The sequence below is a fragment of the Columba livia genome, chromosome 1, assembly GCF_036013475.1.
Source record: "Columba livia isolate bColLiv1 breed racing homer chromosome 1, bColLiv1.pat.W.v2, whole genome shotgun sequence".
Taxonomy (NCBI): Eukaryota; Metazoa; Chordata; class Aves; order Columbiformes; family Columbidae; genus Columba; species Columba livia.
The window spans coordinates 102,204,664-102,225,203 of record NC_088602.1 but is presented as its reverse complement, the minus strand read 5'-3'; the positions used below and the strand labels follow the sequence as shown (position 1 = coordinate 102,225,203).

At 34.1% G+C, this 20,540-nt stretch overlaps 1 protein-coding gene across 21 annotated transcripts in view; it reads right to left on the bottom strand.

Moving 5' to 3' along the window:
* The window catches only part of DMD (dystrophin), a 1,272,535-nt gene that overhangs the window by 772,611 nt on the left and 479,384 nt on the right, over nucleotides 1-20,540 (bottom strand). For all 21 annotated transcript variants that reach the window (XM_065049958.1, XM_065049956.1, XM_065049960.1 and 18 more), the window contains 4 exons: nucleotides 16,055-16,249; nucleotides 15,159-15,340; nucleotides 8,775-8,925; nucleotides 2,354-2,473 (listed from right to left, as the gene is read on the bottom strand). In XM_065049958.1, coding sequence (XP_064906030.1) covers nucleotides 2,354-2,473; nucleotides 8,775-8,925; nucleotides 15,159-15,340; nucleotides 16,055-16,249 — 648 coding nt within the window. The remainder of the gene's footprint in view (nucleotides 1-2,353; nucleotides 2,474-8,774; nucleotides 8,926-15,158; nucleotides 15,341-16,054; nucleotides 16,250-20,540) is intronic.

The following is a 20,540-nucleotide window of genomic DNA, read 5'->3' as shown; positions in this document are numbered from 1 at the left end:
TTCTCAATGATAGTAATAATTGGTCATGCTTTATTACAATAAGAGGCACCTTCTCCACTAGTACAGTTATAAATGGCGTATTTCCATTATGTTCCATTTACACTTGTCATTATTTATGTTTCTTTAATGAGGTAAACATATTGCAGTAATGTTGGAGTTCTATTTCAGGTTGGATTCCAACATGGGCCAGCCACAGAAGTTGCACAAGATACAAATGGTACCTCTACAACCAGTGTAATAGTAGGGTGATGCAGCTGTATTGCCTGATGTGCTCTTAATTGTTCAGTTACCTTTCTGAAGATTAAAGATTAAATGTCTTTCACTTTTTTCACACCATTAAAAAAATCTCAGTTGTACCTATTCCAATTCATGAAGTGCAGTAAATATCAAATATCGTTAATAATTTTCCCTTTTTTACTTTTCCCTCTTTTTGACATACTTTACCATAGGCTACTTTGCAAGAACATACTGTTTGCCATCACAGATTAATATCCTGTTTGAACCTTTTCCCATTCACTTTTGTATTTAATTTCACTTTAGTTCCTCTTCCATTCGAGATATTTTCCTAGTTTAGTTTAGCTTACGGAATGATGTGCTTGCAAGGGATCTGCTTTATTCCACTGAACAGAATACAGGGAGCTGGCAAGAACTTCTAGAAGGTTAATACTGTCTTGAGCATGTACACCACGTTTCTGACACTTAAGGTGACTCTAAAAGGAAGTAATAATTGACAGATCAGTAGAGACTGCATTGTTACCTTGGCTGGGTTGTGCTCCCTGAGTGTCTAAGAAGTTGCAGTAAACTGAGACTTATTCTTGAAGTGGTAGTGCTCAGCATATTAGCGAAACATGTACTTCCTTCCCTAAATTCCAGGCTAATTACTGATTTACTGGTATTGGTACCATAATTAGCTATATTCAAGATAGTGCACAGATATCTGTCTGTGCTACCACTATACCTTCCATCTGAACGTATTCTCTAGAGAAACTTTGGGCTTTAATGATTCAAAAACCAGAAACCTTTTATTTTCTTGAGCAATGAAGCAAAATTATAGTACTTTCTTCTTTCAGAAAGAGAAAAATAAAAGGAATCCTAGTCATAGTACTGTCACATCTATGAAGCAGTGACCCTGGAGATCTGATCACCAACACAGGAGTATCCTTCTTGATTTCAATCAATGTATCTCAACACTAATTATCCATTTAAGTTCATTCAGAAGTTACAGTAAGAACATTGCAATATGAATAATACAATAAGAGCAACTTTTTGAAGATAGGAGTAAAATACTAAACTTTCTTATAATAAAAGCTAATATTTGACATATCTTTAGAACATCTTGGCTGCTAGCTTTATGACAAACATATCTCCAATATGTCATTCTTTTAAGATACTCAAGAAATTGTATTTAGAAAAGAGAATATATGGAAGTTTTTGTCTGTTGATTGTTTAGGCTTTAGGTCAAAATGCAATTTAGAGCAGGTTTGGATTGCAAGGATATTGCTGCTAACTTCTCCAAAGTTCATTACTCTAGGAAGCCTTGTCTTAAGAATACTAAATGATAAACCATTGTAAATAACATGAATCCTGAAGACGATATACACTGAAACAGAAAAATGAAACTAAGGACAGACTGAGATGATTCCCTTAATTTCCTAGAAAACACGTCCATGAGAAACTAATGGAAAAGAAATGATTGCTTTCCCTGAAAAGTATTTTAGAAAAAAACAGCATGTTCTTAATATTTCTTGATAACCTTTGCTTGTCTACAAAAATACAACCCTGTACACATTCACTCTTTGGTTTTGCTTGCTTTTAAAAAGTCCTGTTTCAATTTTGTGGGACCAGTACTGTTATTAAATGACACACAGACTGGGCATTTCCTAAAACAAATGTGCTTTTAAGCACTTGTCAGTGGATAATGGCACTGTGTGTTTACTATAACACCAAAATGTACCGTATCCTGAAAGTTTCCCATCAGAATACCCCAGTCTCAATAACTCACACTACTGAATTGTGTAGAATCTTACATATAATATCCATCTCCTTAACTACAACAGAGAATCACGTTACTTCTGTCAGGAGTAATAAAATAAAGAAAAAGACTTGTTCTTGGATACATAAAATATGTTGATGCTGAAGGAATCACAAAACAAATAAGGTTGTTCCCAGATATTTAATCTTTCTGCAAAATACATGCATTTATCCACTTCTGGATGTCACGTCCTACAGAAATATTTAAGATTATCCTCAGAAATATCTCCTGAAATACACCCAATGCTACTAATAGTTCCTCAACCTTATTAACACTTAATGCCACCAACAGCTTTTTCTCTGACAGAAGTTTAGTCATTACCTGAAGCTGCTCTTCCAGTGCAGCAGTAGCTTTGTCTCCACTGTTTTCATCCACCACCACTACCATATGGGTTAGAGAATTCACCTTGACTTGTTCCTGTTCCAAATCTTCTTGAAATGCCTATAATTAAAGCATACATGTTAGAAAACGTGTTCCAAATTCAGAAAATGCTGTGTGTTTGGAGTCCCACTGACTGATTAATGTGCATATCTAACCAACTATAAGAACTTCCTTTTTCTGTCAATACTAAGTAATTTAAACTTATTTTGTTATCTTAGCATACAGATGGTAATATAAACATATTGGGCAGATTTCCATTTCTTTCTCAAAAATAGTTTACTGTTACTCACAAGTCCGAACTCTTCATGCAATACTTCAGGCTGAAAATTTAGCTTGAGAAAGCATTTGTTGAGTTCATGCAGTAGACTTACAGATATCAGTATAGCACATCTGCATACAAATAGCCTGGAAATTTTAAATAGCAACTGGATAAGATTTTGTACTTCATATTAACGTTCTAAAAATATTTTAATTTTGAAAAATTTATAAAAATATTAAAAATGACACATTTTTTTCATTAAACAACTCCATACTATCTTCAGCTTGGCACTCCTATATTACTAATAACACAGGATGAACCTGCTCAGATGACTCAAGGTGAGGAAACAAAGGCAGCACCTTTGTTTCACTTATGGCAGAAACCAGGAAACGGAGTGAAAGAGGCAGTTTATGATTTCTGAATGTTTGAGGAAAAAGCTTTCTTGCCTTTCTAGCTTTGGTACCCAGTTCCAGTTGTAAGCTGCAGTGAAACTGAGGAAAAACTTATGCTGAAAAATAGTAAAATGCTAAAAGTGAAGAAGCTTCTTTCAAATCTGTACAAATCCCTAACCTAGCCAAATTCCTAAACCTCTTCACATGTCTCTGACCCTCCCACAATTTCCTGGGTTTCACTAAATAGATCTAATAAATTTTTCCTTCTCTCCTCATGGCACACAGAGAAGTGCAATGGGAAGTCTAGAGATATTCACTCTTTAGATGATGATTTAATGCATAATCACTGTACGCTTAACCTCCATCACACACACACACACAAAAAAAAAAAAAAAAGAAAAAATAATAAGGTACTGCAAAACCTTAGTAACACCCCCTTGGTGGGTTTTAGTGTCTCCTCTTGCTTTCTCCTCATTTCTCATGAAAGACAGAATCCCTACATTGCTATAGTTTGCTAACAAAACCAGTCCAGCTCCTGTCAGACACTAGGGAACTAAGCAGCCAGACCTATTTGTTCCTTCTTTTGCTGAGATACAGCAAGAGTACAGATGACAAAGATGGAAAGAGAAGGACCTAAAGAAGTGTTGGTACTAAAATGTAAAGCCACAGAGAGGGCAATATTCAATTCCTTTTCATAATTTCTGTTACCTATCTCCAGCTTTATATTAGTGTATCAACAAGCAAATGTACATTTTTAACTCTCAATAGTTAACCACAGTTTAACATTACTGGATTCTGCATTGCTTAAGTATAACATGAAAGAATATCTCATCCCATCCCTCCAAAAGCCAAGGTATCTACAATCACATCCTGCCTGGCACATTTTTTAGGTGTCTACAACTAGCTTCAAACCAATGGAAGAATGTGAGCAAAAAAGTCTGGGATTGTGTCCTCAATATTTCAGCAGAGTGTTTTCTAGTGATTAGTACATGTATAGTATAATAATCACAGTCTTAAAAAATCATGTGGCTAACCACATATGCCTTGTCACAATTGAAACCTTGGCTGTATTACAATGTTGAATTTCACTGTATCAATTTTTCTGCTGCTTTTTCAAGTAGAGTAATTCACTTAAGTGTGAAGAACAAGCACTTGCTGAAGATTAGGTCATGCATTTTAAATCTCTTTGGTAAAACATTTTACTTTTGTTTGAAAATTTTAAAAAATAAAATGTAATGTGGCTATAGGCAAAAGGAAAGGAATTCACAGACTAATTTCTTTTTAAGGCATAAATTCCTTATCCTAACATATTTAATAGTTTTAATTCCTTCATGGCCATAACCATTGAGCCAACGTATTTATAAGAATCCTCCTTTTACTGACTTTCATGTGTGATTACCATCTGCTTCAAAAAGCTAGACTATAAAGCAGTTCTCAAGGGCTGTGAAGTACATCAAATTGTTAGAGTAATCCCTGGAATTCAGACCTCTCAAATTTTTATGACCCAGCACTCTATCAAGGAAGAGGAGGCACAGCACTCATGGATCAGACCATATAAAGAAGCTTGCTTCCCCCAGGTTCAATCCTGTCTATCAGCCATACGACAATAAATGCATTCCTCTGTAAGTCTGTAGACAAGAATAAAGCGATTTTTATTTCTTGATTAGTGGGTGTTTAAGAGATGGTGTCCCAGAACAAAACCAGAATCAGCAAAGCTCTGCAAGTGCAGGAGTGGAGGGCACCTTGGAAGTGGGAATCTCGCACACAGTGTGAAAGATTTGAGAAGTCAGGGAACTGACAAAACCAGAAAGCTGAGTCATTTTCTAATCCCCAGACAGATTCAATCTGTCCTGAGCTAAAGGGCTGTTCTTTATAATGCACGTGTCTATTTTTACCATGAAATTCACTAGTGACAACTGTTGGTATACAGGACCTTGTTGAAACAGGAATCTACTGAGGGCAGTCTCAACACTAGAGCATGATTTATTTAAATTGAAGTTTCTAGTAGTTTTGCTGAACTTGTAGATATAGCAAATTTTCAGGGACTTAAAATGTAAGATGGTTATGTCTGGGGATATGTCCTGGTTTTGCTAAAAACAAGTTTATCTTTTAGTGAATTTGGCTGTCAGCTAAAGCCTTCATATTAACTGCATTTTCCTGGAGAACCAGACACATGTTTTGGTAAACCTAGCAATGGAATGCAAACTTATTGATAAGCATGGATGGACATCTCGCGAGAGGGGCGACGAGAAGCAAGTGACCAAGAAACTGACCAACTGTGTATAACATCCCATTCACGTGAATACTTCATATAAAAGTGGGAGATCACGAGGATCTCGTTGGCTTTTCCCTTTTCCTTATGGCCGACATTAGGAGAGGACCTTGCTAGTCGTCCCTGCGAACTGAGGCCTAGTGAGAGACTGCATCCAGCTCCGATTGGCTGCAGAGTCTAATCCAGGACTTCGGGTGCCGGCTCTGCAGTTGCTGAGACTTTCAAGATTGGTTTTGTATATTTTGTATTATTTTCTCTATTCTTATTAGTAGCATTAGTAAAACTTCTTTAATTTTTTTCCAACTCTCTTCACTCTGTCCTTCTTTTCCTCCCAATCGCCTCTCCTTAGTGGAAAGGGGGAAGAGGGAGGGGGAAGTGTGTGTGGGGGGAGAGGGGGTTAACAATACATCTGCCAGGGTTTTATTGTCACCCCGCAATTTTAACCCTCGACAGGATAGCAACAATACAAGATTATAAAACTGAACAGTTCTTCTAATGCCTATTTATCAGATAAAAATTTATGCAATCCCAACATAATCTACTTCAAAGATAACAAAAATACCTACTTAGGGTATCCAAATACCCAAAGACAAATCCAACCTTTGTATTTGAACAGTTAGGAAGTGTCTCATTTTACCTTTGCAATTAATTTGAAGTACTGAAAAATAATAATACTAAATTTTTTCCATGACATTTTAATAAAAATTTAAAAGGCTCAGCCTTGTAGAAATGGTACAAATACCTAAGCAGATTACACTTTTATAGAAACCTAATGAAACTATAAAATCTACTAACTATAAACTGTATAATAATAATGTGGACTAATAAAACCAGTTCAATTAAAAGCGCATTTTTAATTAATTATAAATTTTCTAATTTTATAATATAATTTTCTATAGTATTCTTCTTAGGTCAATAGCCCTCAGATTTTTATTGAAAAGCAGCTTTCTCCCTTCATAAAGTTAAAAAGAAGAGATACCTGCAAGAGCAGACAAAATACATAAAATACTGCTACAAAGACCAACAGTTCTTTACTGAAGTGTTTGATTATAACTTCAAAACATATTTACTCTGCCAGATTTCTTACCAGAACTGTGTACCTTGCTAATGGCATAAAATTTTTTAGAGTTCACTTCTATTTCAGTCCACTCTGAAAATTTTCTGTACAGTCAAAATATTAACGTCATATACTACTGAACTAAGTAGCATGCTGAAAAGAGTATTGTGTGCTTTTTCTGGTCTCAGTGGTGGGTGCCATTCTCAATATGAGATATTTTTTGTTTGTTTGTTTTTGTTATAGGACCCAGCAGAGAAATTGAAATGTCAGTCACAAGAACAAAAGACCAAAATTTAGAGACATCATTGAGAAAAGAAGTAGAATAAAAGAAATCAGATGCAAGGAAGTTATAAATTAAAGTTGGATAAATAACATAAAATTAAATATAGCGAAAAGTAGTTACGAATGAATAGAAAACAAGGGTAAGTCCAAACAATAAAGGTAAAGAGGAGAGGGAGAGAGGATGACATGAAACCAAACCCATCATTTTTGCTCAAGTCTGTTTAATTTGAAGCCACTATTGCCTTTAATATATACTAACTTCTGTTTCCTCCTGTTAATTTCTGCAACATTGTTTCTGAGTTGTCCAGAGTAATGTGAGACTAAGAAAAATTATTGGGGTATTGATTTTTGCTTTTTTGTTTGCTTATTTAATAATGAAACAATAACTGTGCTACTAAAATTCCACAGTTTTAACCCTTGTTATTGAAGGCAACTTTGTTGCATACAGTATATAAGATTATCTGAAACATTCACACAATGCTTAAAAGAATGCAAAATATTTTTTTCTTAGAGTTATGAATAAGAAAGACTATACCTGAATAGAATTTTAATTGAAGTTAAAAACTTTTTCTTTCCATCTTATTAACTAAATCATCTCTTGTACAGAAAACAGATTTGAAAAGCAATATACATAAATAAATAATGATGACTAACTCATGACACCAAGAATAAAGAGCTAGTATGTGGGAAAAGAAGATTTCTGCATGTCTTCACTCAGCATATTCAAAATACAAGGTAAATAACCATTTTTCTCTATATTAGAAAGAAACAGCACAGATGGCATAAATAAAAGGATTACATTTTACATTTGTATTCAAATATGAAATGCATTAAAATAGGAACAAAGTTATTTAAATCTTAGTTCTCACGTTTTCAAAATCTTTCCGTTTCCTTTCTCTAAGTGCCATTTCATAATTGACTGTTGTCTTTTTTTTTTTTAAGGGAAAAATTAATGGCAGAATATATGCTCAGCTAGCAAACCCGCATACTGAAGTGCATTGCCTTCTCACAGGGCAAGCATGGATAGCACAAATAGCAGCATTAGGTGTAGAATTTGTATTTTCCATCAGTAGCACTCCTTAATGAGAATTCAGAAAAATCGCCTTTAACACAGAAGTGGGTCATGCAGTCTTTTGCAGCTTTTGGCCTCCTTTTTCAAAAAACTGTAAAAGCCGTTTTCAATTTGAATTGTTTTTTTAGGGGGATGATCTGCCCTCTAGAACCTGGATTAGCACTGATACAGGCCATCAAGCATCAAATGTTAAAATATCTTAGGATACTATGGAAGTCAACTGATTTGTACCACTAATGTAGAAACATTAACAGGTTATCACAGCAAATCTCCATGACCTCAAAAATCATCTGTGTTTTCTGTACTGTTCTGTGTCTTGGTGTCATCATCACCATGTTCACAGAAACATATATAAATATATTTTAAAATTTAAATTAATATGAAACCAGACTATTTATTTCACTAAAAGAAACAAAGTTACTAGAGAAATTATACAGTTTCTTTCTTTCTAATTCTCCCAAACAAATAATTGCTTTAACAGAAGGTAGGAAAAGTGGCCAAATTTTCTCTTGCACTCCATTTATTAGTTTGTTATTTTTCATTAATTAAAGACAATACTAGAAAGTATTTTCTACAGTTAGAAACTAGAGTCTATTCTATAGTGCTGTACAGTTACATATTCGGAGTCTCAGAAATCCTAACAAGATATTGTAGTATAATTATGACTACTGGATCATTGCTACTACAGCATACAAGAAAAAAAAAATGCAACACAAAAATAAAAAAACATAGGTATTAAAAAAATCTGATATATTCTTATTGTACTGTATAATGAAATGATGTTACAGCCACTTCACATTGTCTAGTACATTGCTGATATTTAAAAAAAAGAAGTTTTGTTTTTCTTTTTTAAATCAGGATAAAAGTGAGAGTTGTAATAAAATAAATCTACAAAAGCTTGTTCATTGTACAAAACCATCAATATTAAACCATGATTCCATACTAGTTCATTATGTTCTAATGGCAGGAGTAGAGTTTTAAAATGCCACAAACTGAATTTGTTTTTTGGAAGCAAACCATAGCATACCTTATGTTCTTCTACTTGACGTTTTAGGTCATCTAGATCTGGACCTAAGGGATCTGAATCGATTGTCTTTGTCCTTTCTTCTGTTTTTGTCAGCCAGTCCGCTAACTGGGCTAGCTGCTGATTCTGCAGATCCATTAAGACTTTATGTAAACTGTAAAACAAAGAAAACAGAATTCCAATTTATACATGAAAGAAAACAACAGGCAGAAATATCTACCCCGTACACTCTTAGCTGATCTTCATGAAGCTACAACTCTAGCCAGAATAAAAAAAAATATACACTTTTAGAATCTCAATACTACATATAACACACTGTTGAAGTTTTGACATCTAGTTGCATTTCTATTAGAGTTGCTTGGAAGTTCAAAATCTCTACATCTGATTTCTTAAAGCTGGTATTGGCAAGTACAGAAAAGTGCTCAGAGACCTGTCCTAACCAGGCTCCCTCAAATTTAGGCTATTAAACAGAAGAGATTATTAAATTTTCAGTTATTCAATGGAGAATGCTCTAGAGAATTAAACAGGAAACACTTGCTTAAAATAAATTTTAAAAAAAAAGTATTTTGATAGCTCCAAAATTATCTGTCCAGAAATCCATTGAAAATCCTTCACTTATACATGCCATCTTTAGAAATTCTCCGAACATCATTCCTAAATAAAATCTTCATCTGACGAAAAGTATTTTTAAAATAATGTATAAATCATTGCTGTGTAATGGAATTACAAGTAGTTATTTGTATTATCTCTCTTTCACACAACATACAATTTTTAACTTTACTTAGATTTGACAGACCAAAGTCACTCTCCTCAATACTCAACTTGGAGATTTGAAAGTCTGAGTTGAACTTTCAGACTGGAGAAAACTGCTGTGTAAAAAAGATGGCACAGTCCTACTCTACTCTACTTGTTTCTCAGCTGGTGTCTTGTTGGCTTCTTGAAAATGCAGCCGAAATTAGAAAGCTATTATAAATTGTGTATCTCTGACCAATAGCACCTAGAATTCCTGAACTTCACACTGACATTTTACCCCTAAAAGGTTATTTTAATGATCAAAACTTAAGTACATTTTCTCCCACAGCACCTGCAGAACTGCAGACTGGCAGCGGTGTTATGTGAGCACACTGCTCCACAGGGGTGCAAGAGGTCTTGTCCATGACCAGTTAGGTAACTCAAGAGATGGCGATACAAATCCAAACATGCAGCTGTCACAATTTCAAGGTACGCTCAAGTAAAGCAAGTACTTTTCAGTTTGGCCAAAGAGTTTTGGATTTTCCCAAGACAGTTTGAACAAACCCAGAATTGTATGCTTTTGAAAATCCATGTCTAAATATGTCTGAAGTAAGCATCATTCTTTATTTTCCAAGAAACACTGAGTATTTCTCAAACTAACCACCACAGAAGATTAAATTGAACATGTAGATAATTACTTTTTGGTGCATGTTTGAATTTTTCTGAACTACTAGGATTTAATATCCGTGTCATGCAGATGTAACATGTGAAATCTCATATCTCATTTGTGGACTGTTCAGATTTTAAGGCATATGTCTCAAACTTCAGCACTTCTGTTGTTGGTTGTTATTTATTTTATTTCCTATCTATTTTGGAAAAAAAATTTCCTTCCAGTTTTGAATTTTTTCAAAATTAGACAAATATTTGGGCTCTTATAATGAAATATTTATAATAATGAATATTAACTATTTATATAGTTAAAAATAGGTACTATATACACAGTATTAACTCATACTGTAAAAAACAATCATATCGCTAGTTAATGCTTTCTTTGTATGTATCTCAGCTAACTCATACTTAATTCTTAGATACTATTCCTCAGTTTATAAACAATCCTTGGGATCACCTACAAATTTAGGGATGCAAAATACTCTGAATCCTGTGAATATACCAACTTTCACATTTTACACTCACGGGCAGAACTGCAATTTAGAAAACCTATAGAGAGGCAGGAAACAGGTTTAGAGGAACCTTATGACCTTCAACAAACATGAATGCAAAGTCCCACACCTGGGAAGGAAGAGCCCCAGGAATGATACAGGTTGGGGACTTAACAGATGGTGGAATTTCAGCACTAAATCTAACTGAACCTCCATCGCTTTGGTATTGTCTTTCTGTCCCTGAAATGGCCTTTGTTTTAAAAAGAAAAGACATTAGATGAAAGACCTTCTCAAAATAAACTTTAACACATTTATGCAAATAATAAATTTTGTAACCAGATAGCAGAAACATATATCCTTAAAATACCCCAAAACTAACAGGCAAGAAGAATGAACGTGATATTTTCAAACAGAGGTGCAAAAGGAAATATTTAAAAAATTCCTAAGACTTGGGTATTTTAGTCATAACAACTTAGCTGTTACCAAAAACAAACAAACAAACAAACAAACAAAACACCACACACACCAAACACAACCACACAAACAAAAAAAACCCCACAAAAACAACACTGTTTGTCCTCCCTCCCTCTCCTCCCCTTGTGGCAGTTAACAGCACTAATCATTTATCTCAAAACTATCACTTGTATCTGCGTAGGTGAAAAAAAAAATTGACTTAGAACTCCTGAACAGAGATAATCAAGTTTTAGTAGTACCCATAAGAATATGAGCCAAATCAGAGTCTCTTGAAACAGGAGTGGTATTGGAGAGAAATTATAAAAGGCTGTCTGTGAAACCAAGCAAGCCTGCAAGCAGTAATCAAAAGAATCCTTAGGAGTATGCAGACATTAAGCATATCTTCTAATGCAGAAAAGTGAATACAGAAAAAGGGAAAAATGGAAGGCAAACACTGAGCTGGGCCAACTTCATGTAAATAAAAGCTTGCAAACAAGCTTTTTGAAATTAAAAGTTTGTTTTGAAATAAGGTTTTAGTAACAACTGTTTCTTGAATGGTACCTCACTGGTCCCAGATGGACTCAGATAATATCAGGTGTTCCACCTGGAGCTCTGTGCAGCTATGTTACTTTCTAGAAACAGTAATTATATTTTGAAATTCCAGATGGTAGCTCTTGGAAGGAAGGACCAATGAAAAGAAATCACACAAACTGAAACTTCAACAGAACTTGAGACACTGAAAAAAAAAAAAGTTCAAAGAAATGGGAAGGGCTTCATTAATCCAAATCTCTAAAAAGTAGACATCAAACTGTAATTTTTTTCTGTATAATCTCTCTCAAGATTTTTTTCTAAGAAGAAAATGTCATGGATCTTCATGATGTACTACGATTTTTTTTTTTTTTTCTGGAAACTGATAATTATTGATCAAAATGACCAAAAGATCCATGTAGTGTTTTTCTCACTCTAATCACTTTCTTTACGGTTAGAGTACAGGAAGCTGATACCCTGCTTTATTATAACCCCTGGTTCACAAGGAATTAGCCAGCTCAGATCTAACTCAGTCCTTCTTCACTTTCAAATGTGCGTCTTACTGTCTTACTTGATGTTCCAAATGAAGTGATTATAAATATTAAACACAGTTTCATCCTACAGATATTTTTTTAGCAATAAATGGTATAGAAAACACGCTAAAGAGAATTTTATTTAAGAAAACCAAGATATGATGATATAAATAATTATTATATAGAATCAATACTGTTCTGCAGCAGGGACCATAAATTTGAAAATTAAATAATCACAGAAAACAATTTAATCGCAGTTGATTCTTAAGCAAAAGAATGTTTCTTGTTTCTTCACATTCTGCAGGTACTTCCAGGCCTTCAGATTACTTCTATAAACATCAGATAGAGGTTTTAGTACTTATTTATATACTTCAGGAGATTACGTTTATGGTATGGCACTCATAAGTTTCAAATACAAAATACTTTTTCAGTGAATTGCATGTGTTCTAATAGTTGTGGAATTCTCCGTAAAGTGGTACATTGCATTAATTCTCCTCTCTAGTTGTTCATTTATCACTGAGAGGCTTTACTATAGAGAATCTTATCTGGGGAAGATCAGGAGGAAGAAGTGAAAATACAGATTGTTTTCCTTTAGCGTGCTAATGTATTGCTTATTAGAAGAGTCAAATACTTTCAACACATAGTGAATACACAAGCAATCCAATTTCAGCTGCTTCTACACAGTACCATTGCTGTGTTCCAAACCTCCTCTAATATTCTGACCTCTTAAATCACTTTTCACAAGACCCTTTCACTTTTACAGTATCATCAGTATATCTTTCTCCTCTCTTTGTTGATTTCTTGCGTTTGTTTCCCCTGTGTTGTAAAGTGCACTAACTTCTGTTACACTTCTTATTACCATTACAGCATAGTCAGCCTTGCTTTTCTCCTCTTCACAAACACCATCTTTCTTTGGAGAAACAGGTCACTATTGCCTCAAAGACTAGATTACAGCAAAATGCTCAGAAGATTACACTTTAAACTGAAGTAGAAGATAGATCCTGGGAGTTTAAACAGTGTATAATAACCCAGGAAAACATTACATTGTAATATGAAAGCTGTCCACAATCCTCCAGCTGGTGCTTGAAACACAGGGGTTTGACTCAATAGGCCAAAATTAGCCATATCTAAGGATATCACTCCTGAGAAATTTTCTCTTGCCCTAACTCGAAGTTCATTGAATTTATCGCAGATCTTTTTGTATGAGAAATTAAATAATAACAAAACATTCTTTGTGAAGCCCTTATAACTTTGTCTTCTACTGATTTCTTATTACCTCAGTATGACATGCTTCAGAAGATACTAGACAATTCAATTTTCCAAGCAATGACCTGCAGCTGCATTTGGGAGGTAAGTTTAACAATTGGTGTCAAAGGACATTTCAGTAGACACAGTATCACTCTTAGAGGTAAGGGTGCTACTTGTGTGTATTGATTTAAATGAAAATAAGCATGGCAGATAAAAACTGCCTACAGTAAAGTTTTGCAGTCTCCTCTCTTGAAAAAAAAAAATAAAGCTGGAGGCAGTTAGGTTGAAACATCTGAAACCCATCAACAGTTTTGTAGACTGTCGAAGAAAGATAAAGAAAATAATCTCAATACTCAGCATCAAGCTGAAAATAAATGTTTGGGATTACTAAGAACATATTGCAAAAAAAAGAGAGCAATATTATGCAGTTGTTGAAAAACACAGTTTGCCCTTTAATATTTTTGGCAATTCTGGTCTCCTCAGATTCAAGAAGATATGGTAGAACCGGAAAACCTCGAAGAGCAGCAATACAAATAACCAAAATTACATATTTATGGAGCGAGTAAGAAAATGTATACAACTGTTGACCCTCACTTCTAACATATTAACTACAGGGAATCACTTGAGCTACCAGTTACAAAGAAGAAGCCATTCCTCAAGAAAGTAACACCCATATTGGTTGAGAGGTCTGTGGAATTCAATAACAAAGGATGCCAGGGATGCTAACAGGTCTGAGAGGATACTGAATAAATAGATGGAAGAAGAAAAAAAAAGCAAGTTATCAAATACACAAAACTGCTTCCATCCCATCTGTAAACAGCTTGAGGTCAGGAGAGTTCTGTGGAGAACTTCATAACATAAGACATGCAAAATTAGGTCACAGTCCAGTATTTGGTCTCCGGAGCCATGGGCTCAATATTTGAACTCCACAAATGGCAAAAGGAGATGAAAGGATGCTGTTTTGGGAGGTCATGTATCTTCCCTAAAGCTTATATTTTCTTATTCTATTACAGTAAGGATGCTGGGCGAGGCCATTGGTCTCACTACTGGAGATATTCAGCTTTTAATAAAATCACATTCGCAAAAGGAGTCAGTCTCCAGCTGTACTGAGAAAAAAGATTGAAGAGTTTCTCACTTAGTACATGTTCATTGGGATAGCACTATGTAAATTAACATTTCAAAATAATAAATAGAAATATTAAAAATGCTTCAGAGACTAATGTGACTAATTGATTATTTTTCTACTTCTAATTGTATTTTACTTTAAGCTATAGGACTCGCCCTTTTTTGAATAGTGTAATTTGTCCTGAGATAAAACCACAACAATATTTCCCGAAAAGCTAAGCTCCCACTTACTATTTTTATGGGATCAAGTTGTACAGGTCTTAAAGATTTTTCTCCCTTTTCCTTTTGTATCAAAGTAAAGATTCACTCCCTTGTAGCTAAATATTGCATGATACTTGCTGAAACATTCACAAGTGAGGTAGGTTGTATAAATTACGCTTAAAATGTTATTAGTGTCCTAGTTGTTGACAGCTGCTGATTTGTGCTGCTTCCAGTCTCATATCAACATGTAAGCTTCAAAGTCACTACACATCAAATTGCAGGTTAAAAAAATATCTGAGATGGAGTTGTTTTCACAGTGAAGTGAAAAAGAATCCCAGACATTATTCAATACCATGTTTGTTTCCATCAAGCTCCATGTATCTTATTTTACCTGACATCTTACTTACTTGCTTTGTTTTTCCATACTTGCTACTCTGAGACTTTCCCATCGAGAATTAAGTAGATTCATTTGTTCTTGGATTTCATTCTCTTCATCGTCTGAAAGTTTTCCCATTGATAGCAGTTGACTTCCAACTTGCAAAACATTGCCAACACGTCCTTGGTGAGCTGTTAACTCCATCATAAAACCCTGACAATAATAGAAAATCCAGTTTTAAGTTTGATTCTTTGGAAGGAAAAAACAGACTTCAAAGAAATATCTTCAACTCCACCACTTTCCAAGCATGATTTTCAACTTTGTTTTCTTTGTTTTTTTCTTCTTTTTTTTAACCCCTCTCCAAACCTTGTAACACAAAACAGAAATAAACACTTTAAATTTTTGCATAGGGCAAAAAGTTATTTGGTCTGGAGAAGAGGAAGGCCAACCTACTGTTCTCTACAACTACCTCAAAGTAGGCTGTAACGAGGTGAGTCATGTAGTAATATGACACAATGAAACATTCTCGAATTGCACCAGAGGAGGTTTAGATTGGATATCAGGAAAGTGTTCTTCACCTAAAGGATTGTCAGTCATTGGAACAAGCTGCCCAAGGAGGTGGTTGAGTCACGATCCCTGGAGATATATAAAAGATATATAACCCTGGTGACAGGGTTAAGTAGTGGACTTAGCAGTGTTAGGTTTACAGTTGGACTTTACTATCTCAAGGGCTTTTTCCAGCTTAAATGATTCTCTGATTCTAGGGCACAGTCTCCAGTACTACCTTTAAATTCTCCAAATTAAAAAAAAAAAAAAAAAAAAAGAGAGGAATAAAATAAACTAGAAATATACTTGTTTTGAATTTTTTACCTTCTTATGGGATACAACCAGATAAATGACTATTGGAAGATTAGTATAAATATATACCTCATGGGTGTGAAATTGTTCTTTAACAACTTCTACATCATTGGATATATCTCCTTGTGCTTGTAATGCATCTTCAGCAGAGAGAAGCCATGTGAGTACTTCTTCTAAAGCAGTTTGGTAGTTTTCAAGATCCATTTCAGACCCCATCCGCGTGGTGGTGGTGATAAATGTCTTTTCTTCAACAGTTTCTGAAAACTAAACATAAACCAAAATTTTAAGAGTAATGCAATTAGTATCTGCTCAGACAATTCTATGATGGAATAAACAGAATACCTTGTCTTGTATAAAAAACAGCTTTTTCCAAAACAAAAAAATATTAGATGGCTAATCTGAAAGTACTTATTAGTATAAAAGCAGTTAGTTGACCATGAATATTTAAGACTGGGGGAAATACAAAAAAAAAATCTCATATTAAATTAGACATTTTACACTAGAATTCAAAAGTCCTAGCAAGTATCCCAAATAGTTACAATATTTAAATTATACCAGTAGAGTGCTGTTACACATGTTTTTCAATACTTTGATTTTTTAATTCCTAGTTTGCTGTTTCTTATTTAAATATTTTCTTTTGGAAATGAGAAAGAAATTTATTTCCCATAGCAGCTAGTAAAATTATATCATCAAAAAAGCAGCAAGTTGCATGATGACATTGCAGAAAATCTATAAAAAACATGATTTAAAAAAGAAAAACAACCTTTTATACTACATGCAATGCTAGGCTTGAACAATCCATAGACACCCATTTTGTTAAAACCATTCTGTAATGTCGAAAAAGCTCAGAAATCTCATGCCAAATTATAACTTTTTAAAATCAAACAAAAGGGCATTGGTGTTGATTTCTCTTTCCCACAGAGGCCACCCTTACATTGATTCTTTAGAAGCCAGGTGACTCTTTACAACTGCAGAATTCAGACTTCTGTTATACTGCTTGAATTTAAGAAAAATCAACAAGAATTTACTGATTAGTAGAATATACTAATCTAATAGAATCTGTTGATCAGTAGAAGACAAGGACAAAGCACAAACAAGAAATACAGGTTTGCTACAGGAGATATTATCCCATATTTTTCAGAAAGTTTTGAAGAAGTTTAGTTGCTTTCCTAGCAATTTAGCATAAAAGCAAGCTCTTTACATAAAAATATACTATGCTTTTATAAAAAATGCTACTGAGGTACTTAATGCTTTTTATAGTTAGCAGAAATTGTCTCTACTGACATATTTGTGCCAATAAAACATTCAAAGCAGCTTCTAAAGCTTTTAATTGCAGTTTAAGTATGGAAGTCAAAGATTATCACTGGAACCAAGAGCAGGAAGCGTAATGGATGTAATGTAATAACTTAACAACAAATTACTTTTGAATTGTACAGATCTAATAATTACGTGCAATTTACATGAATACCACTGTCATATGTGTGTTAGGCTAGTGAAAACACGAGTCAAAACTTCGTCAACACTTATGCATGAAAAACAATGTTCAGTAACTAAATCTGCATCACAAAAGCAGGCTTGAAAATCTGATAAAGTAAATAATTTCATTTTTTTCCTTTGAAAAGAGTACAATCTAATAAAAATATAAACAATAAAGAACAGAAAATGTTTATCTTATATTCCTGGTGCACAAAATAATATTTGAATTGTGTACAACACCAGATTTTGAATAGTCTACAATGTCATAAGAAATTACACCCAACCACACCACACTTGGGCAGCAAGAGTTTTTGTACTATAAGGTCTAGTGTGGAAAGGGATAACTGTATCATTCAATACATAACTTTTTTTTTTTTTTTGCTTTCTCTAACAACACTGCACAGAATATATTCTCATTGGAGAGAAAAAAAAAAAAAATAAGATGTTACAACAGCTGAGTGAGACTAGGGATAACATGTTGCAGAGATCTGTGATGAATTCGTGTCAGTTATTTGTTTGAAAATTCTCCATCTGAAAATCCTTCTTTCTATAGATCTGATACAAAACATTGTCTCAGGTATGATAAGTGTTTAACTAAGCAATCCTTAAAAACTCTTTTCTGAGGAATGACATGTTGATCAAGATTTCCACTGCTTTCTCTCATGCTATCACAAATATAAGGAATTGCACTGAAAAATCTTGGATTTGTGACTTTCATGAGCAAAATGATGCAGACTAACTTCTGATCCATTTTAAGAACACTTGAAGAAATGTAAAAAAAAAGCAAACACTCTAACGTAAACTAAAGAGTTTATTGGCAGGCATCCCAAAGTATGTTCTCATTCAAGAAATGGCAATTTTCTGACGTAGGAAAAGCAGAAAAGGGCTAGAAGAAGTGTAATCAAAGGACTTTGTAGAATGGTGTCAGTAATCATTACATTTGGTAGAGGGAGGAAGCAACAACTCTCTGCCTTCCCCTCAAATCTTACAGCACCACTGCCTGTAGAAAGCTGGGGTCAGTCATGAGGTGACAAAGCAGAGGTACAGATATCAGCAGTGCTTGAAACATAGACTTAAAAAAAAACCCAAAACATAGACCTTTATGGATAGCATATCTGAAGAATTTTCAACTGCTGAGGCCTAATAAAGTCACTATAGCATTATGCCTCTTTTCCCTTACATTTTGGGGAAAAGAAAAAATATAACAAAGAGAACAAATAGTAGTAGCATCTTGTTATTCTAGAGGACATTGAGCATGCAGAGCATTAGCATTCGGATTTGAGAGTGACATATGTATGGACCTCTGAGATTGTCAAAGGAATGAAAAAACACCTGGTCAAATCAGCAGAAATTAAGACTGTTGTCTCAACTGAAAATGGAACATCAAACACTAAGCTAAATATTCACACTCAGAAGTGGATAACTACTGACCTATTACCTATGACACACACTTCATATTAAAAAGCAAAACTAAACAAAAAAGCGTCTTAAAGTAACATTAATCTACATAAAGATTATTCACTCCAGAATACAAACCAAATTTAAGTAGGCAGATCCCATAGCACCAAGAATAATCCACACTGAAATAATCCACATAACATAAACAACAATGAAAATGCTTAATTTTATAAATCATAATGGTAGACAAATCCATCTGAAAAGAAAAAACAAACAAACACACACACCACAAATCAACACAAAACTGGTATCTCCTGTGAGTGTCCTTATTTCTGAATTCATCTGAATTTTAAGGTATTGCATATACTACATTGAGAACAAAGACAAATAGTTGAGAATAAAGACATCTTACATAACTGTGATGACTGTTTCTAATCATAAACAATTAGGACACATTGAAGTTAAATTGTTATAGCCATATATTGCTAGGAAAAAAGCTACTTAAATATGCATGCAGTTCCATTCTTGAAATAAAAACTATTCTTAGTAAAGTACTTAATGATTATGCAAAACAAAGTTGATTGGGTGCAGCCATAGCAAAACATTTACAGAGAATAATCTACTGAATAACAATGCATGTGTGACACAAAAATATTAAGGGGAAAAATTATGTGAAAAAATTCAGATGTTTGATGAAGACTGCATCACATCTATCTAGGAATAAGTCAGCCAGTCAGCTCACAGACTACTTTGGAAAACAGTCATTTTTGCAAGGAAAACAGACCTGGTTGTTATTATGGAAATAATATTATCATTTGAATTATACAAATTAAATTATATAAATTATATATTTAAATTAAATTTCATTATTATAGTAATTTCCTTTTATTACAGGCTGACCTAGGAGGAAAAAAAAATCCTCTGAACTCATGTGTTGTCTTCTAGAGTATCTTTTTCCTTTGCTGCTGCACATAGAAGAATTACATCTAGATGAAAAGATGGGAATTTGTATTTTTACACACTTCATCACTTCTTGCTGGGGTGTGGGTGCTGGAAGACCCCAAGGACTCTTAAACTTTAATTTAAAGCATAAGGAGATTAAATAAAAAGCATTTGACCTTCATAAGCCTGGAAAAATGAGGTATGCCTGGCAGCTGTATAAATTAATTTACAGACTTTAAACCATGAGCTTGCATCTGCTTCAGGGTAGGAAAGGGAGGGGAGAAAGTGTTCCTCATCTACCATTGCATTATGTTCCTAAAGGGAGGAGAGGGATTGGACTTGTGTTGGTAAATTCTCCAAGAATGTTTCTATATGTTCATAAAGACTGCTTCTGAGTTTTAGAAATTAGTTGGACAGTTTTAGCAAGTAGTTTTGCAGTGAAGATTTAGAGTTCATTCCAGCACTCTTGCTTATATTATATATTTTCTTCCTTCAGAAACTACCTGTCTCACTGTAAAAGATGTAGAATCTGGCACTAGACATTTAGAGCTTTAAAACTCAGAGACATGTAATTTTAAAGAAACAATTTTCTGGTAAAGGCAAATTTAAGTTCAGAGTAGTTTTCTCATTTTGAAAACTCCCTTTGCAGGATTACAGTCTCAGAAAGTAGCAGACATTTTCACACTCTATACCTCCTACCAGTAAGACTGATACCATCTCTTATTTTTTCAGTTCCTCC